The sequence below is a fragment of the Phascolarctos cinereus genome, unplaced genomic scaffold (genome assembly GCF_003287225.1).
Source record: "Phascolarctos cinereus isolate Bilbo 61053 unplaced genomic scaffold, phaCin_HiC Scaffold_2;HRSCAF=192, whole genome shotgun sequence".
NCBI lineage: Eukaryota > Metazoa > Chordata > Mammalia > Diprotodontia > Phascolarctidae > Phascolarctos > Phascolarctos cinereus.
In genome coordinates, this window is record NW_027555625.1 from 254637692 (window position 1) to 254656223 (window position 18532).

The 18532-nt window shown below is 40.7% G+C and overlaps 1 protein-coding gene across 7 annotated transcripts in view; it reads right to left on the bottom strand.

Annotated features, from left to right (window-relative positions):
- The window catches only part of EXD3 (exonuclease 3'-5' domain containing 3), a 423178-nt gene that overhangs the window by 182738 nt on the left and 221908 nt on the right, over window positions 1-18532 (bottom strand). For all 7 annotated transcript variants that reach the window (XM_020981781.2, XM_020981774.2, XM_020981775.2 and 4 more), the window contains 4 exons: window positions 9239-9405; window positions 5896-6040; window positions 3372-3582; window positions 2413-2522 (listed from right to left, as the gene is read on the bottom strand). In XM_020981781.2, coding sequence (XP_020837440.1) covers window positions 2413-2522; window positions 3372-3582; window positions 5896-6040; window positions 9239-9405 — 633 coding nt within the window. The remainder of the gene's footprint in view (window positions 1-2412; window positions 2523-3371; window positions 3583-5895; window positions 6041-9238; window positions 9406-18532) is intronic.

Genomic DNA, 18532 nt, shown 5'->3' on the forward strand with positions numbered 1-18532 from the left:
TTGGCTAAGTGACTTAACCTGTCTTTGCCTCAGTTTCCTCAACTGTAAAATAAGAATAATAACAACACCTATCTCCCAGGGTTTTTGGAGTAAATAAAATAAGCTGTAAAGCATGTAGCACAGCACCTGGCACAGAGCAGGTGCTATATAAAATGTTAAATATCATTATTATTAGTATAAAACCACAAATCATAAAGAATAAATTTAATTTATAATACATTATACTTAAAAAAGAAAGTACACTTGCTTGAGAAAGATTTTTAAGAGAAGTTTTCCTAGTTAACTCTCGAGTGAGCAGAAAATTCAATTAATTATAATTTTCCATTCCTTAAGCATTCTGATTAATGAAAGTTTTAGTATCCAGTATAAAGATTTTTAAAAGTTGGGGCAGCTAGGTGGCGTAGTGGATAGAGCACTGGCCCTGAAGTCAGGAGGACCTAAGTTCAAAGCCAGCCTCAGACCGAACACTTGACATGTACTAGCTGTGTGACCCTGGGCAAGTCACTTAACCCCAATTGCCTCACCAAAAAAAAAAATTATCCTTGAACACTAAGTTACTATTTTTATGTTTGTGTATTCACTGTGAATTTAAATATGTCACTATAGTCCTATCTATGTAAGTCAATCCACAGTTACCTAAAATTTGTGTGTCTCTTGATACGACTTATATTTAGAAATATTCCTTATTATTTGCATAGTAATAATTATATTTGGGATAACAGGACTTGAGTTCAAATTCCAGTTTTTCTACTTATTTTCTGTGAGACTGTGGGGGCAGGTCATTTAACCTCTATAGGCTTCATCTATAAAATGAGGTGATTGGAGTAGAGACCTAAGTTTCCTTCCAACTCTAAGCTCTATAATTCTAGATTTTATGGTCCCTTTCAACTAGTATCACTGATAAAATACTAGATTTAGAGTCAGGAGACCTGGATTTGAATTCTGCCTTGGACACTTATTGGGTATAAGACCATAGGCAAGTCACTTAACTTCTCCTAAAATCCTAAAATCCTTCATCAGTAAAATTAAGATAATACTTGTACCACCAGTCTGACAGTGTTGTGAGGAAAGCAATCTGTAACCTTTAAAGGGTTATATAAATGTGAGTTATCATTATTATTGTTGTTGTATCCCTTGTTCTAGTATTCTGTGTTCTAGGATTCTCTCTCATTTACAGCACTGTGCTACTTGTAACCAAACCAAAAAACATTTCCCCAAAGTCAACTGGATCATTATGATTTAAAGTCCTACTCCAAATGAGGCCATTGTGTGGACTGGCCCATGGCTATAAATCATGTCTACACATGGCCAGTACAAAAGTCAGTGTCTAAAATGGGAAGAGGTCCATGAGGATAGAATAATAATATTAATAGTCACCCACATTTATACAGCATTTGTTTCAGCCCACTACAGTACTGGTCTTGGAGTCATGACATTTAGTCTTGGATCCCACTTCTGACACTTAATAGTTGTGTAACCATGGTTAAGTCACTTGGCCTCTCAAAGACTCAAGTATCCTCATCTATAAAATGGAGATTCAACTCATCTCACTCAATTCAATTCAATAGCATTCATTAGGCACTTTCTCTATGCCAGACACTCTGTTAGGTATGCAGGATACAAAGATGAAAATGAAATTAGTCCCTGCCTTCAAGAAGCTTACATAAAAATACAGACCAAGCAAATACAAAGTTGCAGGAACCCGGGAAACTGGGAAACGTCTCCTGTGAGAGATAGCCCTTGGGCTGACGCTTGAGAAGATCTAGGGGTCCCAAGAGGCAGAGGTGAAAAAAGGAAACTCTGAATCATAGCTTTGGGAGACAGGCCATACAAAGGCCCTGAGACAGGCGATAGAAAGTTTTGTAGGGAAAACGGCCAACAGGAGGTGGGATAACGTTTGGGATAACGTTTGATCGGCCTGGATTGAGACTTTGGAGCCAGACTGTAAAAGGCTTCAAATGCCACACAGAGGAGTTTGTATTTAATTCTAGAAGCAATAGGGAGTGACCAAAGCTTCTTGAGCAGGGAAATAGTACATTCCTAATGCCTGTGCCAGCTACTTCTCAGGGTTGTTGTGATACAATGATACACGTCAAGAAGTTTTGCAAACTTAACGAGCTGATGAATGTCAACTTTAAGGGTTGCAAAATGCTTTCCCCATAATAACTATGTAAAGTAGATAATAGAAATATAATTTTCTCATCTTAAAGAAGAGAAATTTGATGCTCAGAGAGCAGAAGTGACTTATCCATGGTCATACAACTAGGAAGTGTTTGAAGCAGGATTTGAACTGAGGTCTTCTGATTCCAAGTCCATGACACCACAGAACACAACAACATCCCCTAGCACAAGAGAAAACATCGATCCGTCTGACCCACTGTTTACCAGCGAGGAATGAACCCCCTTCCTCACCTGTTTGTCTACCTGCAGCAGGTCCAGGATTCCTTGTACCTGCTTTTCCATCTCTCTGAGGGCTGGGTATGTAGTTGATAAGCTGCACAGATCTCCAGACATTCCATAGCCTGAAAAAAGTTTCTAACATTATAAACAGGAAACACTGGTATGTGTTTCAGGAGGTCTATTGTCTTCTTTCCCACTAAGCCTCATGTTCAGGTAGAGATGGAAAAATCATACCTGCACCCAAACCCGAGAACATCAAACCCCTCTTTCCAAATGTCTATCAGCTCTTTGGTCCCAAAAGAGAGAGGAGGAATCATAGTAAATAGCACCTTTATATACACAGAAGGTAGGATGGTCTAGGACTGGCCCAGGACCTAGTGAAGGCCATGTAATGGTCAAAGTAACTGAAGCTTCCCTGTGCCACAGCAAAGAAGCCCAAAAGCGGCCTGAGGTAAAGGCCCAGATCTGACCTAGCACTTTCTGGCTGGCCAACCTGGGCAGGAAATCTCATTACAATGATGTTCTCATGGAATCAGAAATAGAGGAGAAACACTTCTCCCCACCACCCCTGCCCAAGCCCCCTCATTATAAGATAGACTGTGGAGGCCCTGCTGGTTTAGGGAATTTTCTAATCGTTTCAGCAGATGTGAATCAGCCAAGGAGCCACTTCCACAGTTAACAGCCTTGCAAAAACAGATTTTCTTCAGTAAATGAATGGCTAGTCTTGAATACATGCTAACATCTATACTTATCTACTTATTCTTTCTTTATAGCCAAGAAAAGAAACTCTTATGGTTTCTATCCAACCAAAAAGGTACAAGCCTAGGAATCAGGAGTGGGTGGATAGAGAAGATAGAAAAGTAAAGAGTATACTTTGACAGTAAATTAGATAGGGAGTTTTCAGGAAATAAACGGAGAAAACACCAACATTACCAAGCTAGACAGAGTGCAAGCCCTAGGACTATTATTACCTAGTTTTATAATGGATGGATCCGAAAAGAGCTTCCATATGAAATGACAAAGCTCCTTCTCCTTCTCTTCTTGATCCAGTTTTGAGAACTGCAACAGGTCCAACAGGTACACATGTTCTTTAGTGGCAATTTGCAGTACTGACACCCGTGGCCTTCCCACTAATCCAAAGGGGGGTCTCCATTCCATGTCAATGCCGACTACCTGGCCAGGCTGCATACCCAGAGACAAGACAGAGGCTTAAGAGAATAATCAGAAATAGGGGGAAGTTCTTACCCAGGGTCCTATGGGGCCAGCTAGGTACTTAGCAATAAACTTCCCACTTATAGCCCTTTTCCTCCAAAGAGCCCAAGGCACGGTATGACAGAAGAATGAAAACTCTGGAAGGTTCTACCATGCTGGAAAGGCTTTGAATGTGGTCCTAGTGACAGACTGTGTTTCCAAGGGCCAGCCTAGTTAGGGGTACAGAGGCTCTTCAGCTGTGCCCATTAGGTAGCCTACAAAATAGAGAAGTACAAAATGGTCCTGATTCCTGTGCATGGACAGCAGCTGAGTGAGGGAGAAGGGAAGACAAACAATAAACACAGACTATTTGGAACACTGACAAGAGGACACATGTAATAGTATATAAAAGGAGTGATTTCATCGGTGTGGGTTCTTTCTCCACTGATGCAAGCTATAACCCTTCTTCATCTTAGTAAGTGGTAACAGGCTGTGAGTGGCTGAAGTGAGAACATTTACCACCCAGTTATTAACTTGGTGAACGACTGTGAATTTCACTAGGCAGGTACTCAGACGACAGACAGGCAGTTTACTGCCAGGGTTCTCCGCAAAGCCCCTTCCAGATCAACAGGGCTTGCCAGAGATTACATTTTGCTGGTATGGCCTACAAGAGCTCAGAGTTACTCCCATGTCACCATGAGGCATCAGAGTCGGGTCTTTAATGAATTCCACCATTATACAAAAACTTTAAATAGGATGGTCAGGTAGCGAACAGGTAGGGCTAAAAGCGGCCTGCAGCAGATGTAGCGGAGGTGGGTAGGGGCAGTTTTAGGAAAAGCCAACAAGAGCGACATTAGAATTCAAGGAGACAAAGCCACAGCTGCTTGTCTGAAACAAGGGAAAACTACTCTCCACCTTAGTGGAGCCAGAGCCAGGCCAAATCTCCACTAGCTGAATTTGGTAGAGTAAACAGAAATAACTTCCACCAGATAGCTGTGCACAGCTATAAAAGCAGTCACCAAGTACTGGATGGGGTTAGAAGGGGTCTGATGAGGTTTGCACCAGATTACACCAGGATTCCCACAGTACTAGGAGCTGTGATATAGTCTCCCCTTTTGATTTAGCAACATTTCCTTTGAAAACTTCATTACAGCTCTGCCAGTATTTACTTTTAAATTAAAGGGAATTAAAGTTAATTGTACTTTGAGAATAACTCTAAGATAATTGGTGAGATACACCCTCGAGATAACTGGTGACACCCTGGGGAAACTAATCACAGAAAAATCTCTCCACAGGAATAGGAACTCTACTTGCTAAGAGAAAAAGCACCGCCTCCCTGAATAGCACTGAACTATTCAGGGCTTTGTTAATGCATAACAGAGAAGAGGAAACCTGGTTAAAATGTAAATGGATTCTGAGGAGCAAATCTGTATTCAAAAACCTAAAAAGTCCAGTCCACAGAGGTTTCTGTTTTTGTTTTTTGCCCCCAGCTATTTTCTGTTAGCATGTGACCCTGATCCTGCATCCCTGAGGTCAGAGGCTCTTAACCTGGAGTCTGTGAACGCTTTTATTTTTTAATATTTTGATAACTGTATTTCAATATAATTGGTTTCCTTTGTAACCCTATTTATTTTGATTTATGCATTTAAAAACACTATTCAGAGAAGGGGATTTTAGTACTCACCATACTACCAAAGTGATTCGTGGATCCCCATGAAAATAAGTTAAGCTACCCTGTCTGGAAGCAGAGTGTCTGCTCCCAGATTCTTTCTGTTTCATGTCACCCAGATTCCATAAAGAGTTTTGGGAAAGTTAACCTAAGGCATTTGCAACTGGAAATGTCCATTGTAAAGCTAGCAAAAAGCAAACTGCAGTTGTAGGTGAGAATTAATTTCTGTATTCAGAAATTTTCTTTATAGCTTGAAAAAATGTCATATTAAATTATGGTTGAAGAATAATGCCACTCCTTTTCCAGGAATCCTGCATGGTAAGTGTCTCACAGACAAATGCGGTAAGGGATTCATTCATGATAGAGCCAACCTGGGTCTGTCTCACTCAGGAAACAGCTCACTGAAGCCCCTGCCCAGTTTTGCCTGCCTTTAGTAAGGGCCTTTCTAAAGCTCTACCAGGCTATGAGTTCAAAAGTATATGTATTCACCAGTTTCCATTCCTTCCTGAAACTCAGCATTCAAGCAGGAAAGAAATGATAGTAAAAATACAAGATTTAAGCATGCATTTCTATCTTGGCTCCCATGCTACTAAAGTGCCAACTTTGGCTCTGTTGTGGTCTGAAGAATGGCTTACCTGAAGTACCACCTCCCTGCACTTGTCCACTTCCTCCCAGGTCTGCAGGAAGTGAATATTTTCCCTGGCTATGGGCAACTGATAATAATGATCATTCTTTTTGTCCATTTTAGAATCATAGGTTCTTTCCTTGGTCACTTCCACCCTGTAACATAAAGAAAATAAAATAGTGAACTGAGCAACACTTATCCTTTCGTGGGCATGACTACCTATGGTAACTATGGGTTTAGAGATGGGGAATCATCTTGTTCACTCAACACTTCCATGTTCTTTTTGCAGCTCTCTCCTAACCTGCTTCTTTTTACTAAATGTCAGCAAACACAATTTAAGGTTAAAAGGGACAGTAATGGTTCAATGGCTTCTCTAGCCAGTGGGTTGGCCATCCATATAATTCCACATTTAGTCATATGAAGGCTGACAAAGTCTTCATGGCAGACAAGACCATGGAGAACAGAACTAAGCTAGTGAGGAGTTACAGATCCAGACCCAGTCACATGAGGATGAGGTGACTGGGAGATGAGTGAGAGCAAGCAGGAGAGTCAGATCAGAGATAGTGGGGCCTGCATGGAAAGCAGAAGATTGGCAAGTCACAAAATATGCCTGGGGGAGCTAGAGTGGCTGGTAAAGCAACAGAATGTTAGTTCTTCAAAAAAAGGATTTACCAGCTGTGTACTTTTTCTTTCTCTTTTCTTTTTTTTGGGGGGGGGAGTTAAGTAATGGGGTTAAGTAACTTGCCCAGGGTCACACAGCTAGTAAGTGTCCTGTCTGATGTCGGATTTGAACTCAGGTCCTCCTGAATCCAGGGCTGGTGCTCTATCCACTGTGCCACCCAGCTGCCCCCACCAGCTGTGCCTTTTCAAATATATTCCCAATCTTTAGAACACAGAGTCTAGAGAGAACACCATAAGATGGCATATGGGTTGCCTAAATTAACATTAGGGTAAAATGTTTCATTTAGATGTAAAATTTCACATCTCCTGCTCCCTGGGGTCTACTCAGCTTCTGACTGCGTGAGGAACGACCCCTTAACTGACAGCTGTCATGGGAGGAGCACTGGACTTGTGGAGTTGGATGACCTAGATTGAAGTCTCAGCTGCTCCTCTTCCAAGCTGTGAGATTTTGGGCAAGTCACTTATACTCTCTGTAAAATGGGGATAATAATGCTTGCACTACCTAATTCTTATCTCTCAGGGCTGTTGTGCAAAAAACAAAAACCAAAACCTGGTAAACTCTAAAGCACAATGGAAATGTGAGTTATCATTACTGTTAGAAGTCAAGGAGGTAATTCTTAGTCCCTAAACACTGAAGGGAGGCCTCATCAAGTAGGATGCCCCTGACCCTAAGGAAGAGATCAGAGCTAGTAGCACAGTGATCTCGAGGGCCACGCTATTGCATTTTAGATGTGACTCTACTCGGAAATGCTGCATTTAACCAGTGAGGATCCTTTGAACTGACAGGTTTCTTGTTTTTAAACCGTGAGTACTGGGAGCTTGAAGAGCCCCCAAATTTCTACATGCCTATGAATCCAATCTCTATTCATTAAAGAAGCCTAGGCTCCATTGGCCAAGTCTGGTATAAGGCCTTCTCTTTAATAGGGGAGCCCTTGAATTTAGTATATCCTTCAAGAGTATCTGGCCATCAGGTCTGGTTAGCAGCAATCTTCAGGTTTCAGCATGGCTAGAGATCACTTTCAAATTTAGAGCTATAGCTCAGTGCTTATTCAAAAGTAGAAGTTGGGGGGGCAGCTAGGTGGCGCAGTGGATAGAGCGTGGGTCCTGAAGTCAGGAGGACCTGAATTCAAATGTGACCTCAGACCAAACACTTGACACTTACTACCTGTGTGACCCTGAGCAAGTCACTTAACCTCAATTACCTAAAAAAAAAAAAGTAGAAGTTAGATGACCAGTTGTTAGTATTTTGGAGGCAGCATTTGAGTAAGCCCTTCTAATTTTGCAATATTTAAAATTATGACATTAAGCATGTGAATTTTCTCATGCATATTGAAAAACCAGTTTCACCACTCTTGTTTTGGTTGAATTATGTTTTAATTTATTTTGTCAAATATTTCCCAATTACCATTTAAAAATAAATTTATCATTTATTTTTAACATTCACTTAAAAAAACTTTTGAGTTCCCTCTTTCCAATCCCTCCCCGACTCACTGAGAAGGCAAGCAATATATTAATTATATATGTGAAATCATTAAAACTGTATTGCTATATTTACCATGTTAACAAGAAAAAAAGCAAGAAAAATTAAGAAAGTAAAAAATATACTTCAATCTGCACTTTAGAGTTCATCAGCTCTCTCTCTGGAAGTAGATAGTATTTTTCATTATATGTCCTTTGGAATTGTCTTAGATCACTGTATTAATCATTGCAGCTAAATCTTTCATAGTCGATCATCATTACAATATTGTTACTGGTACAATGTTCTCCTGGTTCTGCTCACTTCATTCTGTATCAGTTCACATAAGTCTTTCTAGGTTTTTCTAAAACCATCTTCATCATTTTTTATACCATTACTCTTGATGCATAGGGCTATTGCTGGTCAGTCCATCCAAGTTCCTTCTTCTCCTCCTGACTGCCTGTCTTTACCCTGTTTCCCTACCAAGTTCATGGGCCGACTCGGATCCACTCCTCTTCAGTTTCCTGTCTCACCCCACCTAACACCTACATGTACAGCTCTTCTACTTGCTAATATAACTTTTCTCACCTGAATGAGCTCTCCTGGTTCCTACACCCAGACCCACAGCCACTTGAATATTTCCAAAACATTCTCCTGGCTTCCCTCCTCTGTAGGCTGCATTCCATAAAACTCTCCCATTGCCTAGACACCATGTTGCTAAACAGTTAGACATTTTAGTTTCTTTTTTCTCTAGTTTTAATCACCCAAAACACAGGCTACTGAGAAGAAAAAGGAAAATGGGAATCAAATGGAAAGGCAGAACATATTAAATCTCCTTAGTTGCAAGAACAAGGTCATTGCTAATCTTAAGGACCAGCCTAAGCTATTCCATTTAAAATCTGCCTTCACTTTTTTCAAGCCACAGTTTTTTTGGTGCACAGAGATAGCAACAGCGGCACCCAGTCAGCTAAGGGAGCCTAGATAAATTCCTGATACCCTGGGAGAATCCTCCATCAAGTAAAGTAAGATATTACATTTTTCCAAAGAAGCCAAAGCTTATTCTGGAAATAGGTGCCTCAGTGATCTAAAAAGACTGAACTTGACAGAGGTAGGAGTGAAGCTGTGAGCTTCTGGGGACTCAAGGCCTAATGCTTACTCTCAGGACAGCCTCATACTTGCCCCAAGACACAGAGGCAAAGCGCACTACGAGTCTCACCTCTCCTGGTGCTGGAGTTCATGCATCTTCTCGGCCACTTTGGCAGGCAGAGATTCACTGGGAAGGTGGTAGGACAGAGCCCACTGGGCAGCTGTGGCGGCATCACAGTAACTGATCAGCAGCTGGATCAACTGTTCCTGCAGCCACACATTCTCCCCTACCATGTTCTGAAACAGGAGAGGATTAGAAGACAGTCTTGCATAAAATAAGCTGAAGTTTAATACGCCTGGTAATTTTTTTAAAGGGTATGATGGAAGGTCATAAAGAAGAAACCCATATGAAATTATCTTTATTGATATATAAGACAACACTGAAAGCAGACCTTTCCAATCTGCAGCTGGCAAAAGAGGCAAGGTACAAAACAGGAGGTCAAAGGTGTACCGTTAAGCACCATAATGTCAGACTGCCTCACAATGTGGAATGGAGGCTCAGAGTGGCCAGGCTCCCATTGGAAGTACACAAGGACAATACACAGTATGATTACAACCTAGCAAGGCCCACAGCAAGAAGAGCCCCATTGATGACCACCCATCTTAGCTATTTCTGCAAAGTTCTGTGGAGCCCTGGACAAGTCACTGCCATGATCCATAAACACAGCAAATGTTTTGTGAAAGGCATTCATGTACTTTCACTAAAGAAAGCCACACCGACTGAGAAGGAACTGAGGCAGAAACTGGGATTAGATAGTATGTGGGGTTGGTACTGCTATACATAGGTTAGTTTCCATTGATATCCTTTATGTGCTTCTTTTTGACTTTCCTGATAGTATCAGGGAACTGAAACCCTTGTTAGTCTCCTCTCACATGGGTCATAAAACAAGATCTCCTTTGTCTTCCTTTCTTTGACTTTCTCACTGCCTTGATCTTCACTGGCCATGAGATCCTGTGGCTTTCCCTCAGCCTACTCATTCCCATTCTTCCCGCCATCTTTCTCTCTCTCTTTCTCTCTCTCTTCAGCTATCTTTCTTCTTCTCCTTATCCTTCTTCACAGCTCAGGGTAAAAATATGAATGCATGATACCATACGAAGAAGTAATGAGACCACATAAGTTGCAGAAGGAGGGACCTGCCTGCATGGAGCTGTAAAAAGCAGAATCGATCAGCTGTTTTTCAGTCAGTTACTCAAAACACAAGTATCTCCTCTGTACAAAATATAGTGTGACATTAGGTAAATTCTGCCACTTTTCTGGGTCTTGGTTCCCTCATATGTGAAATGAGAGGGCTGGATGAGGTGATCTATGTAGGATCTTCCAAGAGTATTTCTCATGCTCTACAATTTTAAGAGGCATTGTAGGGAAATATAGAATGTGATTCTGGCTCCTATGTACCTTACAGTGGAATAGACACATATGGAAAAAGCTGAAAACCTGCCCAACTGAAACAAGGGCAAACTACCATGGTAGTACTACCAAGGGAAATTGAGGAGCAAAGTGACCAGAATTGAGTGGGGCTAATCAAGGAAGGATGTGAAGAAGAAGTATACTTTAAGCAGGTTTCTAAGGAGAGAAAAAAAGAAGAGAAAGAGCATTCTAAGTTCAGGATGGAGCATATGATATTCCACACAGATGGGAGAGGGAAAGCATGGAGTTGTAAACAAGTTCAAAAGTATTTTGCAATGAGTTGCTGTGGTATAAAGAGCCTTAATTTTATTCCAGAGGACTGGGTTAGAATCAGAGTTCCTCTACTTATTATATGTGTGACCTTGAATAGGACACAGCTTTTCTGTGCCTTCTCTTTCTCTTCTATAAAATGAAGGGTCTGGACTAGATGACCCTCCAGGTTTCTTCTAGCTCCAAAATGATTTTCTGATGATCCTGGGTGGGATGGAATACCCAAAAAGCACAAGGGTGGCAGAAAGGATGAAGAGGATCTAAAGGGGGAATGAAGAGAACTAAAGGTAGAAGAATGTGGGGAGAGGAGGGGAGGGAGAAGAGGGGGAAAGGTAATTTGGGGAAGGCTTTACAGCCTACTGAAGAAGTTGATAAAATGGACAATTATAGGGTCTTGAGGAGAGAAGTGACAGGAGAAGACAGGATCATTGTGGCTGCCCTTTCCTAAACTTGATTTCAGGTCCACTCTTGTCCTGAAGGATGGTGACCAAAACTGTTCTTCCTGGTAGAGGGGGTAACCGAGAATGGAACAGATACACAAGTAATTAGATTGGTACTGAATTATCTCTCAGGCTTCTCTTCTTATGAGGTAATCCAACTTTTTAAAACTTGTCCTCATCAGTCCAGTTTTCCAACATTTTAAATCTTTCCTACTCCTGACTTCTGAATCCCTTCTTCATAATCTTGTCATTTTTATGCTTAAGAGGGCTCTTTGGCACCAGTTATCACCCTTTTCTGTCCATTTACATTATCCTCTTTATTGCAGAAACTTTTACCCTCACTACATTATGGGGCTCAGTTCTTTCTTACTTAAAATTACCTCTCAGCTATTCATAGCTTTGGTTGGTTTTCTTCAGTTCTGTCTAAAATGCTTCCAAGTTGTGTGTATGTTTTTTATGTTGACTTCAGGATAGCAATGTGGCTTAGAGTTGGACAGTTTGGTTGACAGCAGTTTTCTGAGGGGGTTTACGATATAACTGCTTGGGGCATTTCTCAAGGAGTAATATTTGGGAAAGGATATGAAGTGCAAAAATGTTCCACAAAGTATTGGCCCTATAAAGTTGCAGTGAATGTAATACAGACACTGCCAGCCTTGGACTTTGGTGGCATTGACCTTAGTCAACCAAGAACAGCTACGTGCTCCTCCACAGGCTATATTTCAGTAAAGCCACATCCCAGCATCCCTTCCCTAATTGCTGGGTACAAATCCTCATCACAATGATGGATGGTATGATTTCAGATCAGTGAAAGAAGAGACATGAAAACAGGAGATATTTTTCTGAAAACATTCTGAGTTATGCAGATTCCCCATCAAGGTACAGTAGTCTAGTGCCAGGCCAATCCTGCCAGTGAAGAAGACGTTAATCTTGGAGGATCCTGTGATCAGGCTTCCTACCCTGCCTTCTCACAAGTGCAAACAGAGTTTGAATGTTTGGAATGTGGCCAGGGTCATCAACTTGCATTCTTTAGATTCCTACCGTGATGGAAAGGTGAGAAGTTGTCTTTAAGATAGACACTCCGGTTCAGATCAGGAAACAAATCTGTTGGTGGCCCAAGGATTTTTCTTTAGAAGAAAAAAAAAAGCCATACAAAAGTACACAGAGATGAGAATAGAGGGCAGAGGGCAAAAGACAAGTTAAGCTATATGAAGGGTCTGTAATGGACCAAACATCATGCCCAAATGTTGCAAAACTTTGTGATATGCAAGAATGGGTAGAGCAGAAGCAATTGATGAAGTTAACCTTGATAGATGAGAAAGTTTTCTGTCTTAGCCCCAAAAGATTTACATCCTTCTTGCCCTATGTTCATTTCTCTATCCAATTTAGCTCAATTCAAAACATTTATCAAGCATCTATCATGTGCAAGACACTAGACTGCGCATGGGATACAAAGACAAAAATGAAATGGTTCCTGCCCTCAAGAAGCTTATAGTCTCCCATGGTGGGGGTGGGGGGGGGCAGAGTGGCATAATACACACAAAGATAACTACAGTATAAAGAAAATTGAGAGGCAGTATAGTAAAATGAGCAGAGTGCTGAACATGAAGTTGTCAAGTCTTACTCTGACACATAATAGCTGTGTGACCACAGGCAAGTCACTTAACTTCTGAGCCTCAAGCAACTACCTAAGAACTAATCTACTAAGTTACAGATAGGTTGCAATCAGCATTGATGGAAAGTTCTCACGACCCCAAAACCACAGACATTTGACATTAAGGGACAAAACAATCACACTGGGGGCCGGGGGTTTATGGAAGACTTCATGGAGTAGACAACACCTGAGTTGGGTCTTAAAGAGGCAGAGATGAGAAAGAAATGCATTCTTGGAAAGGGGAAAGGCTTGTGAAAATTCATGGGGGCATGAGACAAGCATATAAAGAGTTTAGCCAACAGCTAATAGTTTAGTTTAGCTAGAATACAGATTTCATGAAGGGGAATAGTGTAAAATAAGGCTAGAAAGGTTAGTGGGACCCAGATTGTACAGGTCTTAAATGTCAGGCTAAGAAGTATATATTTTATGCTATAGACAACGGGGAACAACTGAAATTTTTTGAATACTACGATCATGTTTCTAGGAAGTCAGTGTGATGTAGGGAAGAGAATAAGCATTTATTCATGTGCCACATAATATGCTAAGTACTTTACAAATATCTCATTTGATTCTCACAACAACCCTGGGAGGTTGGTGCTATTATTATTCTCACTTTATAGTTGAGGGAACTGAGGCAGACAATGGTTAAGTGACTCGTCCAGGGTCACACAGCTAAGGAAGTCAGCTCTTTCTGACTTCCTGCCCTGTGCCACTGAGCTGTCCTGAAGATATCCCTGGAGTGTAAGTACAGAAACCCAGGTCATGGTGCTGACACTAACTCCCTGATGATGACCTTGGAGAAGTCACATACCTTTGTGGGCTTTTGTTTCTTCATCTGTAAAATGTGAGGACAGAACAAGATCATCTCCAAGGTCCCTCCCAGCTCTGCTATGCTCAGTACTCTTTTATGACTGAGATATCAGAAGCCCACTGACCAGGTGCTGATTTTTTTTTTTAAACCAGGAAGGTTGGATTTTCAGCTCTTTAATAAGGAGTATGGCTGTCTAGATATATGTTTTCTCAGGCTGCAAAACAGGTCTCTTTCTGCAATGGTCACATGTTAAATGCCCAGCTAAGTGCTGTTGTGGCACTTCAATAACAGCTGTCTTCTTGTCTCATTCAAGTGTGGCACCTAAACCACCTTGGAGAAGATCCCTTGGGTTGACCCCTCCCTTGGCTGTCTTTTCCATCCTCCAAACAGCCTTGAGCCTTTCCAGGCTCCCTCCTCCCAGGGTCCCGGGTTCCCACATGGAATACAATACATGGAAACTCCCTCACATTCTTCAGGATATCCTTTGCCCTTCCTGTCCCACCTCTGCCTTGGCACCCAGGAGGCAGCAAGCTATTCTGCGCGTTCTCTTTCTCTCTCTGTTCAGAGCGACATTCTTTTGTACTGAATCACCAGCTCACTAGGTCTCTTGGTCATTCCCCTGAAACAGAAGCCCATCACAGCTTCAATCCTAGACTAGATGACTTCCAAAGCTAGTCCTAATGCCAGATATTGCTGCTGCTCTAAATGGCCTTTACATGCCATAAAGAAATAGAAGCATTTTATTTGTGATTTTACTCTTGCTTCCTTACCATGGTCTCAGGAGGCTGGCAGTCTGTTTTCTACCAGTCTATGACTAAACAAGGTTTATCAAATAAATGATGTTTATTTCATATGCAGCGCTTTCAATGACCAGGGGCTGTTTGCTGTCACAAAATCAAACCTATAATGTCAATATTCTCCTAGATTTGTTACATGGTTGTCAATAACAGAATATTATGATCAAACCTGCAGGTGATGCAAATGTCAATAGAAAGACATATGGTGAGCATATAAGTAGGCTGCAAGATATTACCAACAATGATTAGTGCACAATAAGAGGGATAAAAAACAGCAACAAAACATGCATAACTGGAAAAAGAGTTAGGCTGGTAATGAAGAATGAATGAAGGTTACCAAATGGATAGTCTGAGTGCTGCATTGCTATCAATAAACTATTGAAAAAAACCCCAACAACAATGGAGGAAGATCTCCAGGACTTGGAGTACGAACTCTATGGAGGATCTGTGGAAAGACATAGACAAGAATCATACAAGGTGAGTAGGAATGATGTATTATGATCTGTACTGACAGAGGATGTACCAACACTAATGAGATCATGTATCTGTAAAAATATTGACATAAGCATGAAAGATAACAAGAGCCATGTTTATATGGCCATGTTTTAGGAAGGACACTAATAAGCTGGAACATATCATATCCAGAAGTAGGTGACTTGGATACTGAGGGCACTGGAAACTATGCCATACAAATACAGCATGTGGCCTGGAAAAGAGAAGACTTAGCAGGGATCTGACAGCTGAAGAACTGTACTGGAGAAGGAGTAGCTTTGCTCTGCTTGGCCCCATAGGGCAGAACTAGGAGCAGTGGGTGGAAGTTGAAGACAGGTAAATTTGTGCTCAATGGAATGAAAAGCTTTCTAGGAATTAGAACTGTCCAGAAGTGGAATGGATTGTCTTGGGCAGTACTAAGTTCCCCTTCAAGAAAAAACTGGATGAGTGTATCAGAAATATTGCAGAGAATGGGTGTACCTTTTCAGTTACAGGTTGGACTGGATGTGGTCCAGATGACCACAATAACAACCACCACCCTCCTGTTGCTCATCCAGGTATGCAGCTGCATGCGAAAAACTGTAATGTGTCTTTCAATTGCTATAGCCAGCAATTCTGCAGCATAAGTCACATCACTATACACCTTGTACTCTGAGTACAAATGATGTTGACTTGCCCGCTATCATTCACTTCAACAAACATCAAGCACCTATTGTGCAAAAAGCAAAGACAAAATACAAAGTAAAAAATTCAAGAGTCTCTACTTTTGAGGGTGGGGGTGGTGGGTGATGACATACGAACAGATTAAGTATCTCTCAAGTATATATAAAGTAATTTTAGGAGGGTGAGAGCACCAAAAACTGGGAAAGAGGCAGCTTATGTATAGGGAAAAAGTCTTCTAGTTATGGGAGCCAGCCTATGCAAGGGCACAGATATGGAAGACAGAATGTCATACGCAGGGAACAAATAATTCAATTAAATTTCCATTATGTTACTAAAGACCTAAATGAACCTCTTCATCTTAAGATATTTTTCAGTTCTTTGTATGCTTTAGAGAATTCATCAAACCTTCAACTCCTTCCATAACAGCTATTTACTATCAATTTCACCTTGGTTATTATGAAGGTTATGAAGGGCTTTGAAGGCCAAATAAAGGATTTTATATTTGATCTTGAAAGTCATGGGGAACCACAGGAGTTTACTGAATGGGGGATTTGATGACATACTCAGACCTGTGCTTTAGGAAGACCATTTTTATAGCTGGATGGAGGATGGATTGAAGTAGGCAATAACCTGAGTCAGGGCCACCAACTGAAAGGCTATTACAGTAGTCCAAGTATGGGGTGATGAGGGCTTATACCAGGGGAGTGTTTGTAGGGAAAGATAATGAGTTTGGTTTTGGACATGTTGAGTTAAAGATGTTTACAGGACTTCCAATTCTAGATGTCCAATAGGCAACCGGAGATGTGAGACTGGATGATAAAACTGACATTTTGATTATATGAAAAGTAAATTTTTTTGTACAAACAAAACCAATGCACTTAAAATTAGAAGGTAAACAGTTAACAGGAAAAAAATCTTTACAGTAAATTTATCAAATAAAGGTCTTATATCAAAGACATATAAAGAACTAATTTAAAGTTATAAGAATAAATGCCATTCCTCAATACATAAATGATCAAAAAATATGAAGAGGCAGTTTTCAAAGGAAGAAATCTAAGCTATCAACAACTATATGAAACACTGCTTCAATTCATTAATCATTAGAAAAAGGCGAATTAAATCAACTTCGGGTTCCACCTCAACCCACAGGTTAATAAAATTGACAAAAGAGGAAAATAACAATTGTTGGTGGAAGCCGTCGGAAAACAGACATACTTGTACACTGTTGGTGGAACTATGAATTGGTCCAGCCATTCAAGAAAGCAATTTGGAACGATGACCTAAAAATCATGAAACTTTGGGGGCAGCTAGGTGGCACAGTGGATGAAGCACCGGCCCTGCAGTCAGGAGTACCTGAGGTCAAATCCTGCCTCAGACACATAACACTCACTAGCTGTGTGACTCTGGGCAAGTCACTTAACCCCAACTGCCTCACTAATTAAAAAAAAAACACAATCATGAAACTGTGAATGGTCTTTAAACCCAGTGATACTCCTAATAGGCATATACCCCAGAGAGATCAAAGAAAGAGGAAAAGGACCCATATACACAAAAATATTTATAGATCTTTTTATAGTAACAAAAAATGGAACTTAAGGGGCCCACCTACTGGGAAATAGCTAAATAAATTACAATACATAAATGTAACAGACTATTATTGCTTCATAAGAAATGGTGAAATGGATAGTTTCAGAGGAAACTGGGAAGATGTCTATGTACTGATGCAAAGTGAAGGGAGAACTAAGAGAATGATTTATACATAACATTATAAAGAAAAAAAAAACTCTGAAAGACTTTAGAACTCTGCTCAGTACGATGATAAAACATGATGCCAGAGGATCAAAGATGCAGCATGTTACCCACCTCCTGCCAGAGAGATGATGGATTTAAAATGTAGAATGAAACATTCATTATTGTACATGGCCAATGTGGGACTCAGTTATTCATGAATTATGCATATTTGTTATGATGAGTTTTTTCTTCTTTTTGAACTGTCCAATTGGAGCGGATGTGGAAAGGAGAGAAAATAAATGCTTTATTAATTGGAAAGATTAATTTTTTTAAAGGGAGCTTAGGCATCAATATTTATAATCAAGTTTTTTAAAAATAAATCTCCAGAACTCTTCATCAAGGCTAGGCTGGCTCTGGCAATAATCCTTTCTAACCTGGAGCCCACTCTATACCACTGTTCAGGCTGGCCTCAGTCTACCACCTACAGAGTGAGACATGAGAAAGTCCAAAAGCACAGTGCAGTGGTTCTGGGATAAGTGTCCATATGGGTTTCTCTCTGCATCTCTAGCTAGGTTCCTAAACCAATTATAAATTTTGGACTACCCATTGTCTTTTTTTTTTTAAACTCACCTGGACCTCTTTTTTCTTCTATCAGCAACGGATAATTAAGAATTAGCACAGATTTTCTGGGATAAGTGTCCATATGGGTTTCTCTCTGCATCTCTAGCTAGGTTCTAAACCAATTATAAATTTTGGACTACCCATTGTCTTTTTTTTTTAAAACTCACCTGGACCTCTTTTTTCTTCTATCAGCAACGGATAATTAAGAATTAGCACAGATTTCCAGTTCCTGCCCATGGGCCATCTGACCCAGAATTCTGTTACTGACAGCTGAACCAAAGGAAATGTAACAACCGGGACCTCACAGGGTAGGTGAGAGCCCCAAACATCACTGGCTTCCTTTCAAAATCTGATCTTTTACCAACAGTTTCATTGAATCCTTTTGGAACTTACATACTATACTATTTGGCAGTCACACTACAATGGGTTAATCCCCAATATCTTCCCTGGGTTTCAGCTGACATAGAAAGGTGAACAGCT